The following is a 19,455-nucleotide window of genomic DNA, read 5'->3' as shown; positions in this document are numbered from 1 at the left end:
ACCACACATACAAATATACTGTGTGTGTGTGTGTGTGTATATGTGTATATGTATATGTGTGTGTGTGTGTGTGTGTGTGTGTGTATATATATATATATATATATATATATATATATATATATATATATATATATATATATATATATACAGTACAGACCAAAAGTTTGGACACACCTTCTCATTCAAAGAGTTTTCTTTATTTTCATGACTATGTAAATTGTAGAGTCACACTGAAGGCATCAAGGGCTATTTGACCAAGAAGGAGAGTGATGGGGTGCTGCGCCAGATGACCTGGCCTCCACAGTCACCAGACCTGAACCCAATCGAGATGGTTTAGGGGTGAGCTGGACCGCAGAGTGAAGGCAAAAGGGCCAACAAGTGCCAAGTATCTCTCGGGGAACTCCTTCAAGACTGTTGGAAGACCATTTCAGGTGACTACCTCTTGAAGCTCATCAAGAGAATGCCAAGAGTGTGCAAAGCAGTAATCAAAGCAAAAGGTGGCTACTTTGAAGAACCTACAATATGACATTTTTCAGTTGTTTCACACTTTTTTGTTATGTATATAATTCCATATATAATTCCACATGTGTTAATTCATAGTTTTGATGCCTTCAGTGTGAATCTACAATTTTCATAGTCATGAAAATAAAGAAAACTCTTTGAATGAGAAGGTGTGTCCAAACTTTTGGTCTGTACTGTGTATATATATATTTATATATATGGTCCCCAAATTACGATGGCTCAATTTACATTTTTTCCGATCATATGATGACTATATCGATATGACGAAACTGTGTATTATATATTATTATATAATACATGCATTATATAGAAAAAATTGTAAATCGAGCTATTGTAACTTGGGAAATATGTGTGTGTGTGTGTGTGTGTATTTTAATAAAAAATTTACCTTATTATTAATTTTATAATGCAAAACAGGAATGCCTCTTACCTCGCACACTTCTGCATCAGACCAATCAGACAGTCTGGTGACACTCCTGGGCATGTGGTATCTTAAAGGTGCCACAGACAAGAGTAAATAAACTTGAATGAAACTTCCTGGTGTGTTGAGTCACACACTTGAATCATTTTACTCATCATTAGAGTATCATTAAGAAATATTCGATTCTATTTTCCACACAACCCACATGTGTATTTGTATTTGGTTTATATGTGAGTGCCAGGCTGCACTCCTGAACCGGATAGAAAAACATATATCATCTTTCATCATGTTTTTAAACCAGAGTCTGGAAATATGTTAAGAGTGAGAATCTTAAAACAGTTTCTGGATTTTGACTGGTCAGAAGGTGTTCTACAAGCATTCCTATATTAAAATCTTATTCACCATCTACTGATAAACAGATTTGGGTTAAAAAACATTGTTGCATGTAATAATTCCTGACGCTTCGTTCTGAAGTTGAACTTCTACGGTAGTCTACAGTGTCAGCGTTTTTATGACATTCAAATACAAGATTTTCTGAAACAGGAAATACTTTTTTGCGACAGAGTTTACTTTTCATGGATAACTACGGTACGGCTGCTGTGACATAAGATAATTCAATTGTTTTAAAACCATTCCGCAATAAAACTAAATATGTAACTATAAATGGACAAAAGGGACATGCTGGTGTTTTTCCTCAAGTATAATAAAGTGTTTTCTACTCTTGCCAATAACTACGTCAAGTTACTGTAAAAAAAAGTAGAAAACACTTTATGACAAGTTTGGTTCAATTACTGAAAGCTCTCTTGAATATTCGGTTAATGTAACAGCACGTCTTTCCCAATCCTGAACGACTGCCAAGTCAAATTCCTTGTACATAAATCTTATCTGGTGACAAATACTCCAGGAATCTCTATTCTGTCTTCCTGAGTAAATCCTGCTTAGTTTGAGATTAGCATTTTTTCTATTAATATCTTACATTGAAATGGTATGAACACAATGGTTTTATGGTCAGATCATGATCACGTGGTCAGCATCTGCATTTGAGTTTTGAGTCTTTGAGTTTAGCACAGACCTACACTGAATATATATATATATATATATATATATATATTATATATATATAAGCTTGTTACTTATTTTACCCATTACCTCGCATCCCTGCAGTGATTCAACACCTTTGTCATCCAAATATAGGCCATGCATACAAGACATTCTTTAGTGCTCTAAAACAAGCCTGGCTATTTATTTCTGATATCTCAGAAGGCACACAGTCACATTCTTCACATGATGCACAAAACCGTTAAAACTGAAAACTGAAAAACAACAACGAAAAGAAAAAAAAAAAGAAGAGAAGAAAGAGAGTCTGTGCTCATTGCCAAACCACTACTTAGGATTACATGAGTCTGTTGTGAAAAACCTTCACTAAATGGGCTTCCAAGAAAAGGAGATTTGAAAGCTAATAAATTAGTGGGAAAGAGAACAGCGTTTGTTATTTTATATAAGATGCTATCTACTCTTAAACTCACAGTTCAAGTGTTGAAAATACTGAATAGTTTGAATGATAACTTACAATCACTTTTTTTTTTGTTCTTATAATCGTGAACATTAACTCCTAGAGAAATACTACTTCCATGAAGCACTAATGAAGCAGCATGAAAACAACAGGAAGTTTGGACTAGCCCAGCCAGTTCCTGATATGGATATGCAGGCCAAAAAAGCAGAAACGAGAGAGAAAGAAAGCATTACAGAGCACTTTAATGATTGTCTCTGAGAGCATCCTGCACTAACTAAACAGCATTACCTGCTTTAAAGAAAGAGAAATTCAACCGGGTTGTTTTTTTTGTTTGTTTGTTTTTTGTAAGCAAACGAACTTAAACGAATCTGATGAGTCTCCAAAAAAAAAAAAAAAAAAAAAAAACAACACCAACCCTAAAGCATTGTCGACGCAAGACACGTGATTCGCATAACATCAAGGCTCATCTCATATTCAAGTCATGGTGCAGTTTACATGGTACACATACGTCATCAATCCACTTAGAAAAGCCATGGCAGCTTGAAATTTTAACAACTAAAAAAAAAAAATAATAATAAAAACAAAACAAAAAAATTAAAACAGTACATTCCGATGAGGCATGTCAAACTCCCCAATGAAACACTGGAATAAAATAAAAAGCTCCACATTTACCAAACTACAACTGAAAATCATTCATTTTTTTTTAGGACTTTGGTGAGAAGTTTGGTGAGCATCACAGTTTGGATGCAGTCAGTAAGGATTTGCTCAAGTCTTTAGCCTCGGCGGCTGTTCTTACGCGCTCGTAGCCCAGAACAGCCATGGATTGGTGGCAGTAATCCTCCACTTGTTTGATCTGCTGAATGCTTAGGAGAGTCCTCCAAGCGCTCGCCGCCAGCGTGGCATTCCTGGATGATACGATGAACGGCTTGGAGGACGAGTTAGTTCCATTAGTCATGTTGAGTGCAAAAGACTCCACGTCATGATTAGCGCTGAGGTTAGCGAAACGGTAAACTTGGCGTAAGACCTTTACCGGATTTTCCACCAGGTCCTCGTATCGCACGGCCATGTACTTCCCCTTGAGCCAGCTGGGAGGATTCAATGCCGTCCTCAAGGTCCTGTGGGTCCTATCACATATCACCTCCATGGCTCCTATAGAGTGGTAATCGGCTCCGTCCTTTTTGTTGGATTTATGACCAGCGTCCGCGAGTGGCAGCCGGCGGAGTTTGGGATCCCGGCTCCTGACCACCTGCAGGTTCTCTCGGATGAGCCCGTGTCTGGATTTGATTCTGGAGTTGGCCACGGCCCGCGGGTCCCTCACCAAGTGAATGACTTTTAGCTCCAGAGAGGGGTCTTCCATCAGAGGAGCCAAAAGGTTGACATCCAGAATGCGCACCCCTTTAATGACAATGGTGTTGTACTTCAGACACTCGTCCTCCAGCAGACGCAGGCTCTGCGGCGGACATTTCTTACAAACCTTGTCATCCACCATGCCCACCAAGTCCTTCCTGTAAGCGGAGCACAACGGGTACGAGCAGATCACTTTGTTGAGCGTGGCACCAAACAGGCCGAGCGAGGTAATGTTTTTGCCCCCAGGGCTGTTGTACAGCTGGAACACCGAGAGGTCGCAGCGATACAGCGAGCTCAGCATGTCCCTCGCCGCACCCTGCAGAGACACGGCATCACCCGGGTACAGCTTCTGCCAGATGTGCCACATGGGTTCATACAGGAAGAACACGTCAGGGTTCTGGTTGAAAAGCTCACCGAAAAAGCTGGAGCCCGAGCGCCACGTGGTTAAAACGTAAACAAGTTGCCTTTTCTTAACCAGAGCGGGTCTGTAAAGGTAGCGGATGTCGGAGCGCCCCTGGTACGTGGTGCTCCTCACCTGGTGGCTGCACTGCTGAGGCTCTTTGCTCCATCTGTAGTTGGCCAAATTCAGCATGGTCAGAACCAGCAGAAGGAAATAGGCCACGAACAAAATAATCCGTTTTCTCCTTAGCACCTTCATCACGATGCCAGGCTGGTCGATTATTTTCACAGGGTTTTGATAGGTTCTGAGTTTCCTTCCATAGTCAGTGTCAGTCTCTCGAGGTCCTCCAGGTTTGATCTGCTGATACTGTTTGCCTCTCATCTGGAGTGGATGAAGAATGAGAGTGGCTTCGCACCACTCTGTCCACCTCGAGTCAGTGACGATGGAGAAAAGAACAGCAGCTTTACGGATGGGATCGTGGAACGATGCTGGAGCAGATTTAATGCTGGCAGTGAGAAAAGGCAGTCATGCAAAAGCTTTCATGATCGTGATCATGATCACACTGACCATCCAAAAACCCAGTGCAGATGTAGCGCGTGCTGCACTGCGCAATTAGATTCTCCATCATCCTGTAGAAGGAAAGCTGTAAAGATCTTCCATCTTGACGCTGCACGAGAGAGAAGAACCCACGCATGCTGTCTCAGTTCATGTCACCGTTTCCGCCCCTGAACTCGTTTATAACGTTAGGGGGGGGGAAATGCAGCCATACAGCGGCTATGACAAAGGATCATAACGGGACAATAGAGGAACAAGAACAGCGCCGTGCTCCATCACGGAGCCTCCTTTCTGCCCTGATACAACCTCGAGAACATATCCGCTTGCATTTTCTCTTTCTTCTGGTCGATAAAAGTCAATGTCCCCCAGTCCAGCGGTGGTTGTCCTCCGTCCTCCGATTCTCCGTTGTGTTTTCAAACTGTCGTGCCGAACTGATTCAGCCAGAGAGCCACGCAAACGCCCCGCCCACCTCGCGCCCCATTGGTCGACACCGAGGAGTCGTATTTTCCTTTTGAGATATTATTGGTCCATCCAGCTATCAGTCAAACGCTTTACGGCTTCTCCCACCGCTAGCAGTATTATTCAGAATATATCAAATGTGATGATGTTTTAATATTTTATGATTATTTTCCTTTTAAAATGATCTGAAACCGATCAGATGTTTATGAATAATCGGTTTGCAGTGCCAGACGCTTATTTTTATTTATTTATTTATTTATTTATTTATTTATTTATTTTTTATCACCGGGATGTGATTGAGATTGCTGAAAAAATAAACTGATTATATGCATATCGTGATTGAATTTTTATATTGGTATCAAAATATTGAAATATGACTGTAAACGTATTACAAATATGATGCTTTGAGTAATTAAAATAAACAGACAATATTTTATTTATCTATCTATCTATCTATCTATCTATCTATCTATCTATCTATCTATCTATCTATCTGTCTGTCTGTCTGTCTGTCTGTCTGTCCGCTGTCTGTCTGTCTGTCTGTCTGTCTGTCTGTCCGTTTACATATCTATCTGTCTGTCTGTCTGTCCATTTACATATCTATCTATCTATCTATCTATCTATCTATCTATCTATCTATCTATCTATCTATATATCTATCTATCTGTCTATCTGTCTGTCTGTCTGTCTGTCTGTCTGTCTGTCTGTCTCTGTCTGTCTGTCCGTCTGTCTGTCTGTCTCTGTCTGTCTGTCCGTCTGTCTGTCTGGTGTTTGTTGGTTTGTAAGTGCCCCATGATGCAGTCGTTCAGTTCCAATTTTCTTCATGTGGACTGACTGTGGATGCGGCAGATCCTTGGAAAAGCATTTTATCCTGTTAAATCACAGAGTCTGTCCTTGAAAAATGCACATACTCAGGGGTCTTTTCTATCTTAATGATTATGGGATGTAAAAGGTACAAGTGAATCTTGAGGAAGCACAAAGAGAATCTGTAAAACTGCATACTGACAGAAATGAGGGTCAACCCCTTTACATATACCTACACAATACATTATATAGTAAAGCATTTCATGCTGAAATGTCTTTTGTATAAAGGAAGTTAAGCAAGAGGTTACATGAATTCATGTCTCTAACAAGCAGTACATCATCAACATTATTTTTATTATGACATCATGCTATGATTTATATCCAGCAATATTCCTGCATTAATGTTCCTTCATTTATATGCACAATTCTGAAAATAAAACTAATATATGTATTATATATACAGTATATATATATATATATATATATATATATAAGAATTACCACGATTGGATATTCATGCTTAAGTACAGCCTGTCACTTAGGAGGCCTTGCAAACGGAATATATTAGTGTTGTATTTCTTCTCCAGTACACCAAAATCAAATTATAAAAGCTTTATCATTTAGGTGATGATTTATGTCAAGTGTGTCAGAGCAATAAATTGAGCTGAATAAATTGAGACACATTGACCTGTATAATGAGTTAACCACAGCATTCATAAACACAATTTCCCAGCACATGAAATCATTTATATTTACACTGTGGGCTCGGATGTTGTTTTGAATAATTTTTGTACGGAGCTATAGGTTTGCATAGTTTATATATTACGACTTTTAGAGTGATTTGTGGTTAATTACAAACCAGGCTGAACAAACATAGCTGGTAAAAACTCTTTTATTTGTACAGGGGTAGTAGTCAGGTTCTGTTATAGACTGCCATCTACTGGCGTCAATACAAAACAGTTTACACTCCCTGATACCTAAATACATTCACCAAATTAGTACATGTACATAGAGATAAAGTGTAAATCTAACATATTTTAAATTCTGATTATTATTATTATTAACAGTAGTAGTTGTGGTGGTGGTGGTGGTAACAGTTATAGTAGTGGTATTAGTAAATGTAAGATTAATATACAGTATTAATGTAATTAAACTGGTACTACAAGGCGTTTTCCATATATATATATTTTTTTTTATAACGTAACAAGTCACATTTTATTTATTTTTTTAGGGTTGCACAGCCCAGTGCAATCTTAGTGTTTGCCAACAGGGTACTGGTGGAAATTAGATTAGATTAGATTAGATTAGATTAGATTAGATTAGATTAGATTCAACTTTATTGTCATTGTGCAAGGTACATGTACAGAGCCAATGAAATGCAGTTAGCATCCAACCAGAAGTGCATAGATAGCTTATTTACAAGTGGCAGTGTAATAAATAAGGGTATGAGGTATGACTGTTGGCCAAAGGAGAAGAAGGAGAGGGGGAAGACGTCTACACAGACGGATGTGTTGAGGAAAGACATGCAGGTGGTTGATTTAGAGGACATGGTGGTATGGAGTTGGTTGATCTGCTGTGGCGTCCCTTAACGTGAGCAGCTGAAAGAAGAAAAGAAAGAAAAAAAATGCTTTTTTATTTTTCATGTTTTCAATATAATGCTAAAGCATTGACTTACTCACAGGAAATAGACATATTTCATAGGAGGAAGTAGTCGTTGAGCTCTGAAAGAGCCCTTTTACTTTAATGCTAAGGAAATAAAGAAGTTAGTTCCTGGATGACACCGTGGCACTGAATAAATGGCAGGCTATCAAAAATGAACTCGCCTCAACAACAGCAAGTAAAAACCGAGGGGGAGAAATGTTGCTTTTGATAAGTGAGAAGCTGGCTGTCGATGAGGAAATGATCCCTTTCAAGTGAGGAAACAAACTAAAGCAATACCTTCCAGCAAAACCAAGTATTACAATCTATCTTAGATTGGTTTAGAGATGCGATGGCAAGCAACTGTGTTCTCCAAAGTCTCCTGACCTGCTGTGGTGAAAGAATATAACAAAAAGATTTGTGGAGTGAATCTACATAACTCACCAAAAGCCAATATACAGTGCCAGAAATGTGATGTCCAACTTTTAAAAAATCCTCCCGGCTCTGCAACAGCTACCAGAAACTCTTATGATTCCCTCCACTCTTCTGGGAAGATGATCCACTAGATTTTGGAGTCTGCTTATGGACATTTGTGTTCATCAGCCACAAGGGTGTTATGAAAGGGAGGTACTGAGACCTGGGGGTGCAGTCAGCGATCACATTCATCCCAAAGGTGTTCAGTAGGGATGAGATCAAAGCTATAAACCAGTCCATTTAAAGTTCTTCCTCTCCGAAAACATTTAAACCAGATCTTCATAGAGCTCGCTTTGTGCACAGGGGAACACAAACATTTATTATACCGCATACAAAGATACAACTGTGTGCCTCCAGCTTTGTGATAACAGTTCCGAGAAGAACCACATATGGCAGGAAAGGTCAAGTGTCCCAATAATTTTGCCCATATAGTGTAATTGGTGCTGTTTTCATACAGCACCTCTACGCTGGAGTCAGAGAGCAGTTTTGTAACCGTTATGTCGTATCTCAAAAAAAGTGTCGAAAAGTAGGACACGTTGTCAAGAAGCCAAAATGCTCGCTCTGTGCTGCTTCTCCGTGACTAAATTTGCCAAGCGTGGTAATAGACCGAAAATGAGAAAAATATTTAGAAAGCTTAGAGATCTATTTGGATGTTGCAGGCAGAAGAAAATCTGGGAGGATCCTCAAGGGTATTAGCAGTTAGAAAATGTGGCAAGAGCAATGGAGGAATGAAAGAGCTGAAATAGAGGAGAAATGCTCACCTACAGAACATCAACAGACTCCAGTCTTCCCTGGAGCATCATGAGAAACAGAAGAAGAGCACAAGAGAGAGACTGAAGAGATGTGCTGCTCAGCTGGAGGCCACTGAACCTTGGAGCAAAATAAATGAGAGCATGAAAGACAGATAGCTGTATAAGATTTGGAGGAACAGAAAGCTGCGTGCCAGAAGAATATATCTGGTTTCAATGCTATTCCGAATTTCTGTGTGAAACAAAAGAAGATTGTAGAGAATAAAGGAGGAAAGCCCAAGAGCAAAGGACACAGCAGAATTCCACTTATTGATCACTAAGAAAACACAAGATGGAAACAGAGCAGCTCTAGTGAAGAAAAAAGAAGCAGAGGAACTTCTTACAGTTCCAGACCCTCAGACAGCTCCAGGATACACTGAAACACCCTAAAAGAAGACTGTAGAGGACAACAGAGTGCTCGAGCTTGATTAGACGCCAAGAGCAACTGAAGGAACGAGTTGCTTAGATGATACTTTGGCTTACAAAATTGCAAAGCTAAAAGAAATCATAGATTTAGTACCTGAGCACCAGAACCAGGAACAAGAGAAGGTCAAGCTGCAGGAAGAACAACACACACAAAAAATCCCTGGAGAACAAGTTCTTATGTGCTAATGGAAAAGTGAAGTGAAAATGACTGACAGACAGACAGACAGACAGACAGGCAGGCAGGCAGGCAGGCAGGCAGACAGACAGACAGATAGATAGATAAATAGATAGATTAGTGGATGGATGGATGGATGGACGGACGGACGGACGGACGGACGGACGGACAGACAGACAGACAGACAGACAGACAGACAGACAGATAGATAGATAGATAGATAGATAGATAGATAGATAGATAGATAGATAGATAGATAGATAGATAGATAGATAGATAGACCTGGTCCTTCATGGTTTTTGCTGCAGTCACATAACCTCCATAAAATACTCCAAAATGTAGTTTCCCTTGATGCCATATTCATATATCTTGGGAAATACTCCATTGTAATGCGTGTTTCCAAACGCACACGTGCCACAGGTACACAGAAACCCCTATCACCTGTCACCGCGGTGAGGCGGAAGATGGTCACGTGATGATCGGGTGCGCGCGCAACGACGATAAAATTAAAATCATATACTGTAAATTTCCGCAATATTACATCTAAACTGCTACTGTTATAAGTAGTAGTGAATGTCCGTACTTAATAATAATAATAATAATAATAATATTGTTGTTGTTGTTGTTGTTGTTGTTAATAATAATAACAATAACAATAATAACAACAATATTATTGTTATTATTGTTATAGTTATTATTATTATTATTATTATTATTATTATTATTATTATTATTATTATTATTATTTTGTTGTTGTTGTTGTTGTTGTTGTTGTTGTTTTTGTCAAATTATCATTAAACGTGCAGCCAACAAATGATCATAAACTATCTGAAAATTAAATTCAATGTTAAATAATTATGTTGTGTTAATTATCTTTTTTTTTTTTCAGCGAAATGCGCATGCGCAGGATTGAGTGAGGAGGAGGAGGAGGAGGGAAGGGGAATACCTGAGAGTGAGGGAGAGGGCGGGGCAAAACAGTGCGACGTCACAAAACATTGACATAAAGGTGCAAGATCTCGCTGGTAGCCTATTTGTGATGAGGGAGCTCATCATGTGGACTTAAGATGCCGGGAATGGAGTATTTTAAAAGGCATAGAGAAAATATATTTAAGCCATTGAGGCAGGCTCAATCTAAACAGGATCTTCGACTAAAAAAAATGCAGGACAACTTGGAGAGTGTAGCAATTGTAGTTGAGAACTTGAAAATGTTAATAAAGATAAAGAGTGCAGAGGAGAGGGAAAGTCTGGGTAATAAGCTGAAAGAGATGCAGGCCACTTTGGACTTGGAGCGAAAGCACCAAGTGCAGGACCTAAGGGAGAGAGATGCCAGACTTCAGCACAACTTCCCTGAGCTCAAATCAAATAAACTCTGTAATGAAGGAAAGACCGCACAGCTGGAGAGAGAGCGCTTCTTGACAGAGAGAACCCGACTGGAGAAAAAAATCAGAGTTCTGGAGGGCAATTTGGCTTCTGAGCAAAAAAAATGGAAGCAGGAAAAAAAAAAGTGCAAGGTGGAAATGGAGCAGAAGATCACCAAACACCTTCAGAAAATCACAGAGCTGGAGTCTTCTCTGAAACTCCAGGAGGTACGGGAGAAGAAACTACAGCGCGAGAGAGTGTGCTGGATGAAAGAACGAGAGCGACTGCAGGAACATGTTGCCCAGGTGGATGAAACTTTAACTTTTGAGCAAAATATATTGAAGCAGGAAAAAGAGAAGCTCAAGCTGGAGATGCAGAAGAAGAATGCTGAGATCCAGCAAAACCTCTCTAAGATAGGCTCTATTTTAAAAATCTGTAAGGAAAAACAAGAGATTGCAGACGAGGCAACAGAAAAAAAGAAGAAAGCCCAAGACCGCCTGGAGAGAACTGGACAACTAGTGGCCAGTTTGGTTTCACTACTAGAACAAAAGGAGCAGAAACAAGAGAAGACCAAGCAGGACATGGACGAGAGGAACATCTTACAGCTCCAGACGATCAACAAACTCCAGGATTCCCTGAAACACTCTGAAGAAGATAAGAAAATTGCAGAACACGAGAGAGATAACTTGATGAGAGATCGAAAGCAACTGGAGAAACATCTTGCTCAGGTGAAGGCCACTTTGAATTCCAAACATGAAAACCAGAAGCAAGAAGAGGGGAAGAATAATGAGATGGTCACTAATAGAAACAGAACCGTATTGCAGATCGAGTTCCAGGATTCGCTGAAAATCTGTGACGAAAATATGAAGATAATAGAGGAGGAAAGAGACAGGAGCCGGAGAGTCCAAGAGCGTCTGAAGAAAACTATGCAGCTAATGGACAGTTTGGCTTCAGTGCTAGGAAATGGGGAAAAAAGAGAAGACGACACTGGACATGGATTTAAGGAATGTCATCTCCAAGCTCCAGGCGTTTTGAACGTTCTTGAGGAACAGAAGGAGGCACAATAGAAGAGCAAGACATCTGCAAAAGCTTTGGGCAGCCAGTACTTCTTTTTTTATTATTATTATTATTATTATTAGACTTAAGAATAAACTGTGTGTTTTGTTTTTGCATTAGTGTTTAAATCCTGAGATCAGTGTTTCTCATTATATTTCACTAGACCAATAATACGTATATCATAAACTACAGTCTGATTGTTTTCCCGTGATTTTAATAAATATAGCAGTAATATTATTTAGAAACCGCTCTAGTTATATAACTTAAGCCCATCAGAATGTGTGAAGGAAGAGAAGGAATCCATCCCAAAACACATCAGGATTCCTGAGGAAACATTCACACTGATAGAAATATTCACAGATTATTTACACAATTTAGCATCTGAATATCACTCGTGATAAAACACAAACTGGTGATAAAACACAATATAAAACGCTGTTTTACACTCCGGAGCAGCAGGTGGCGCTGATGCACAGCCGCCGTTAAGAAACAAGAAAAAGGAGAAAATGAAAACAAAAACGATCACTCACACTTGTTACACAAACTAATGTTTTATATATATATATATATATATATATATATATATATATATATATATATATATATATATATATATATATATATATATATTTATATTTATATATATATATATATATATATATATATATAGAGAGAGAGAGAGAGAGAGAGAGAGAGAGAGAGAGAGAGAGAGAGAGAATAAACATGATGCCAAAAACTAGTCAATATTCTACAATGTTCAACCCAATCGTACGTTTGCTTATAATATTATTATTGTAGCATGGAAACTGCGTCATTATGGTTATTTTCAGTTTTTTCTCAGGTTCAATGACGAAGCAAAACAAGGAATTAAAAAAAGGTTAAAAATGTTATTTACAATTAATTAAGACACTTAAGAACAGAATAGAAATTGATTATAAAAATACAGTGGGGTCAGTTCAGACGTAGCACAGTGCTCATTTAGTAAATGCACAAATAAACAAAATGCTAATTGTGTGTTAATTTTAACATTATACCAAGTCGCCCCAAATAAAACACTGCATGGGAAACGGCTTTGGTGTGTTAGTGTCAGTGCACTATGCTAAAAGCTATCGTAAACAAGCTAACGTTCACTAGATAAGTCATATTTTAATCGCTAATAGAGCAGATTCATGAAAAATTACATCATTAATTAGCATTTCACCCGCAACTAATTTATGAATGAGTCTGCATCAACTACATTAAAGAGAATCGCTTTATTTAAAGTGAATAAAATCCCCTAGTTAATGGAGTTGAATATTAATTGGGCCGCAGACACACACCTGACTCGTGTGTGTGTGTGTAGAGTAGGTGAGATGAACTGGGAAAGCAGGCAGTGGATCAAACCACTGTGAGGAAGGGGAGGGGGGGGGCTCAACTGTTTCTAAATGCATTTTTTTGCGTTTTTTTTTTCTACGTACACAATTATATAGGTATACAAACACATATTTTTCACAGTAGAGAGTGCAATATTTTTTTCTAATTTTTTTTGGGGGGACAATCCTCGGATTGGGGGGGGGGGGCATGTCCCTGCTGCAAAAAGTCTAACAATCAAAAAACAAACGTTATTAGTGTTTATCTATTGTATAGCTTTAGCAAACGTTATTAGTGTTTATCTATTGTATAGCTTTAGCTAATTAGCGGCTATTTATGATCTTTATTACACTTACAATCAATAGTCGTGGTGTGTGTAGTGTCTACTTTCATTTTTATAACACGGATAAATCAGTATCAGAGTATTACAGCAAATATTCTCCAACATTAGGAATTATAAATATATTTACCCCCCCCCCCCCCCCCTAAAAAAAAAAAGGAAAATGAAATGTTTCTGTAATAAATAAATACATAAAAATAACATTAATTCAAAACATGAACGTTATACACACACAAAAGAACGTGTGGGTGACGTCACAGAGATTATTCATATATATATATATTTATTTATATAAGACGTCGCTTTCAGTCCATTCACGAATTTGTCGCGAAGGTGAAGAGCTGCATTGCGACAGACGATGGCGCTATTCAAAAGGCATAGCGTGGAATCGAAATCTGAAGAGGGGGAGATACGTGTGAAGGAGCTGGAGGACGCGGTGGAGAAAGTAATGCACGAAATGGCGTATTATAAGAAGAAGATGGAAAAGCTGGAAGCGATCAATAATGCACATCTCCAGAACATCAGCAAGCTCCAGTTTTCCCTGCAGCAAAATGACAAGCACATAAAGACCGTGGAGCATGAACAAAAGACCTGGAAGAGAGAACGAGAGAGGCTGGAGAAACGCATTGCTCAGCTGGAGAAAAGTTTGTGTTTTCAGATGAATAAATGGGAGCAGGAAAGAGAGAAGGTCATACAGGATATGACGGAGAAATTTTATGCGCACCAGAAGGCACCAGACGGTTTTAAGTCTTCTTTAAACTACTTTAAGGATCTTGAAGTGATTGTCGAGGAGGCGAGAGATAAAACGATCCAAAGTGAAAAACGCCTTCAGAAGACCGAGAAGAAGGTGGCTGAGTTAACTTCAATACTAAAACAGCAGGAGCTGGAGACACAGAACATGAAACATAAATTGGAGGAAAGAAACTTCTCACGGCTCCAAATCATCAGACAGCTGAAGGATAACCTGAAACACATCGAGGAGGAGATGATGGTTGCTGAGAACAGAAGAAATGAAGTGATGAGAGACAGAGACAAACTGGACAAACGTCTTTTAAATCTGGAGGCCACTTTGGCTGAGGAAACACTGAATTAGCCAGAAGAAGATACTAATCAGGCGGAGTTACAGTTTGGATTCAATAAAAAAAATATCATAAATTGCTGTTGTTGTTTTTTTTTTTTTTATTAAAATGATTAATAAACATCTTAAACATAAATTGTTTGTGCAGTAAAAAAAAAAAAAAGGTTTTCAAAGCGGTACCTAGTCATCAAATCAGTTTACTATTATTTCTTTTATTTATTTTTTTGTTCAAAACCATGTTAAATATTAATCTTTTTCATTAAGAGCTCAACTAAGTAATATTTTGCTTTTGACGGATGTACAATTACAAAGTTGCGCTCAGGCCAGCGCATGCGCATTAAACACAAAGATCAAACGACCAGCCACCAGTCACTGGTGTGGTTTTTTTTTACGGTTTTAAAGGTTATTAAAAAGAAATATGTCCGAATTAAGTTGATAATGAATATAAGTGCCTAATGTTTCAACGTTGTCTGATTAATGTAGACGTTTTGTATTGGGCCCCTGATTGTTGGCCCCTGTAAAAATATTATTACAAACCACTCTGTGTATTGTAAATAATGGACACATTTTTAGAATAATTATGAAAGTAGTAAAACAATATAAACGGGAATAAAGCGTGTTAAGTTTAGACACAAACACAAAATATTTAAGACAATAAATATTTAAGACAATAATATATATATATATATATATATATATATATATATATATATATATATATATATATATATATATATATATATATATATATATATATAATTGTCTTAAATATTGTCTTAAATAATTGTCTTCAACTCATTTTACTGTGGAGTTTTTGAGGAAAAGTAAAGGCAAAATCATTCCAAACATCAGTGCATTTTTAATCATGTTCCACATTTAAACACTCATAAAACATTTTTCTTTATAGGTTTGCTGATTCTTTTAAATCTTTTAAATTCTTATTAAGAGTGTCCCTGTCTCCGTCTGTCTCCGTCTGTCTCTGTCTTCAGAGTGTTCAAATGTGGAACATGATTGAAAATGCACTTATGTTTGGAATGAATTTGCCTTCACTTTTCTCCAATGTATATACAATGTATATATATTACAATTACAATATATATATATATATATATATATATATATATATATATATATATATATATATATATATATATATATACACACACACACACACACACACACACACACACACACACACACACACACACACACACACACACACTACGTATATTTCCCAGGTGAACGCTGAGTTCCTGAGAGTAACCACAACACAATACTCCTTGAAGCAAGATTGATGCAGAAACTCGATGGGAAGTGCAGTAAACTGATGCAGGTTGTCATAAAGAAGGGTGGAGCCATTCGAGAGAAGACAAAGTGGCTTGTAGAAAGTGTAGTGAAAAGTGAAAAATGTAGAAAAGGTATGGATACATTTCCAAACATTCATTTTTCCAGGTTCCAAAGAATTTGACAAAAGCCAGTGTTCATCATCCCTTCAGCAGACTGAGGAAGAGTAATAAATATGTACACCCATAAAGCAATATATTCAAGCACTGTAGAATGCTGAATAGCTTCTGGTGTCAAAACTTTATTCCAAAACAATGACATGATGACTGTTGGTTTGTGTACCTGCGTGCACCTGCGTGATCCTTTAAGAAAGAATAAAAAGTATTAAGCTCGAAGATGATGGAAAACACGGGCTCTGATGGAGGAGGAACCGAGGAGGAACCATGAACAGAGTCTGTAACTCATCTGAATTCTGGGTAATTGTGTGAATAATTTTTGAATATTTCTTCCTTTTCTGCCAGTGGTTTGGGACGGCTGAGGCTGTCTCCTTTCCCTTCACACCTCCTGATGGGCTGTAGAGTCTACAAAATGCATTTTTAGACACTGCTCCTAAACTACAAACATAGAGTTATATTTTCTCCACAGAATTTTATCTGTGTCACATTACCCAAACAAGTTTTCTAAATCTCATCAGTCCACAGGTCATGGTTCCAGTAGTTCATGCTCTTGGATAGGTTGTTTTCTGAAAACTGTTTGTGGGCTTTCTTGTGAGAAGATTCAGAAGACGCTTCCTTCTGTAAGAACGGCCTGCAAACTGACTTGTTGCAGTGTACGGCATCTGGTCTGAACACTGACAAGGGGACGTGTCGCTTCTGCAACCTCTAAAGCAATGCTGCAGCACCTCTGTTTTTAAAGCAGCTTCTGCACCTGATGCACAGCATGAAGACTCAACTTCTTTGATGGACCCTTGTGAGGTCTGTTCTGAGTGGAACTCGTCCTGGAAATCCTCTGTATGACCCTGAACACTGTACTGTAACTCAGTTTTAGGATTTTACTGATCTTCTTACAGCCTCGGCATCTTAGTGGAGAGAAACATTTCTAATTCTCAAAGTCTGTATTATGAGGTCCATGTTGAACATCCAGTGGTCAGTTTGAGAGAATTTTATTTAAAGCACCAAATTTGAACTGCTTTTTTACAAGATACATATATTTGTATGCTCCTGACAAGAAGACAAAAACATGAACATGATGAATAGGAATAGGAATTTTTCCTGCTCCCATTTGTTTTTGCACAGAAGCCAAATTTCCCTCCAGCTTTTTGATGTTTTTCTCCAGTTTATCCTTTAGCATTCTTTCTCCAGCTGTGCGGTCTTCTTTTCTTCTATATGACGTTTCTCAGATTCTTGTGACGTTCTGCTGAAGTCTGGCGTCCCTCTCTTTAAGGTATTTTTATTCAGAATCCCAAGTGGCCTTCAACTCGCTTTTTCCCCCCCCAGTGTTTCCTTCTCTCGTGTTCACTCTTTCCTTGCCATCCTAATAAATGCTGCAATTTCCCTTGCTACGCTCTCTAAGTGGTCTTGAATCTTCTCCATTTGAGGATCCTTCTGTGACTTCTTCTGTCTCCTGCGTCTCTTGCATCGAAATAAAGCAGCCTTACCATCCTTTTGCAAAAACGAGGTGACTTCACAAATGTGCAAACTCCGACGTGGTTTCATATCGCTCCGATGTGTCACTCTAGGGTTTTACGCTTTGTGATGTCACTCAGTCCCTCATTTACTATGCGAAGGCGCATATTATAGAGGGAAAAATCCCAGAGAGCTTTCTGGCTTCTTTACTGCTTCTCTTACTTTCCTCATGTTTCCAGAGAGAAGATGCGATATCACACTCATGAATCAGACATGAGGGGTGGGAACAGAGGCCTCAGGGCGTCAGGTGAGTACCGGGGGCTCGGGGACGGATAGAGCCGGAGTAGAGAGCGAGCAGCGCGGTGTGAGTGACTGGGACACCGCGGGGGGTCTCAGGGGAAACAGTGACAGGACTGTAGACAAACTGAGCTGGAACATCTCCAATCCTAAGTCCCAAGGAGTTCAGCTGCTAAGCTCCAATTGTGTAAAGTGATTAATTCATTTTGTTCCTGTACTGTTAGTGCTGAAATGGAGGAGGGTCCCGGACAAAACCATTACTCCAAAATCCCAAATGAATCCTTTTTTTTTTATTTTAACTAGGATACTATATGCACTCGAACCATCATATCGATACTGTCCATTATTAGCCCCAATTTTGTAATAAACAAATCCAAATTAGATTTTTGTCTGAAAAAATCTAAATGCTCAAGTGCGCCACACAGTGTTGGGGCAAATAATGTACAGTATCGCTTTGTGGCAATATTCCAATATTAGATCTGAATGATAAGTGTTAGAGAATGTTTTTATGGGATTAAAGTTACAAAATGATAATATAATTACAATATAACAGAAATAATTAGCTGCATTGTCATATTTTCATTATTGGAACTATAGTCAAAGTTGGTGTATGTAGACATGTTGGGGATGTAGACGTGTTGGGGATGTAGACGCGTTGGGATGTAGACGTGTTGGGGATGTAGACGTGTTGGTGTATGTAGACGTGTTGGGGATGTAGACGTGTTGGGATGTAGACGTGTTGGTGTATGTAGACGTGTTGGTGTATGTAGACGTGTTGGGGATGTAGACGTGTTGGTGTATGTAGACGTGTTGGTGTATGTAGACGTGTTGGTGTATGTAGACGTGTTGGGGATGTAGACGTGTTGGGATGTAGACGTGTTGGTGGATTTAGACGTGTTGGTGTATGTAGACGTGTTGGTGTATGTAGACGTGTTGGGGATGTAGATGTGTTGGGGATGTAGACGTGTTGGTGTATGTAGACGTGTTGGGGATGTAGACGTGTTGGGATGTAGACGTGTTGGTGTATGTAGACGTGTTGGTGTATGTAGACGTGTTGGGGATGTAGACGTGTTGGTGGATGTAGACGTGTTGGTGTATGTAGACGTGTTGGTGTATGTAGATGTGTTGGGGATGTAGACGTGTTGGGATGTAGACGTGTTGGTGGATGTAGACGTGTTGGTGTATGTAGACGTGTTGGTGTATGTAGACGTGTTGGGGATGTAGATGTGTTGAGGATGTAGACGTGTTGGGGATGTAGACGTGTTGGGGATGTAGACGTGTTGGGGATCTACTTATTAAAAATGTAACATTTTATTTTATTTCTGATCAAAGTAACGAAATAATAAAAAAACAATACAAATAAATATTTGTTTATTTTGATGAACGAGACTTAAAGTCACTGATATGATTCGATTTTCCCATCACTACAAGTTAGGAATAAATCTCAGGTTTTTCACACACGTCTTCTCCTCTTCTGGAAGGGCTTTCTCTCTTTTTTTCATATATTTTTTTTATTATCATTATTGTGTGGCACACAGCCTGAA

At 38.7% G+C, this 19,455-nt stretch overlaps 1 protein-coding gene and 1 long non-coding RNA gene across 2 annotated transcripts; both read right to left on the bottom strand.

The window, feature by feature from the left end:
- Window positions 1-2,157: 2,157 nt before the first annotated feature.
- Window positions 2,158-5,225, bottom strand: chst2b (carbohydrate (N-acetylglucosamine-6-O) sulfotransferase 2b). The gene has a single exon (XM_083539390.1). The coding sequence runs from the start codon at window positions 4,582-4,584 to the stop codon at window positions 3,190-3,192; it is 1,395 nt and encodes a 464-aa protein (XP_083395516.1). The 5' UTR covers window positions 4,585-5,225; the 3' UTR covers window positions 2,158-3,189.
- A 2,110-nt stretch (window positions 5,226-7,335) lies between these two features.
- Window positions 7,336-8,187, bottom strand: LOC310730753. Its single transcript, XR_014534946.1, has 2 exons — window positions 8,104-8,187; window positions 7,336-7,619 (listed from the first exon to the last, which is right to left on the bottom strand). It is a non-coding gene; the product is annotated as an uncharacterized lncRNA (long non-coding RNA).
- Between the last annotated feature and the right edge of the window lie 11,268 nt (window positions 8,188-19,455).

This window comes from Silurus aristotelis (assembly GCF_946808225.1).
Source record: "Silurus aristotelis genome assembly, chromosome: 1".
Taxonomy (NCBI): Eukaryota; Metazoa; Chordata; class Actinopteri; order Siluriformes; family Siluridae; genus Silurus; species Silurus aristotelis.
The sequence above is the reverse complement of the archived record's forward strand: the minus strand, read 5'-3'. Positions and strand labels throughout refer to the sequence as shown.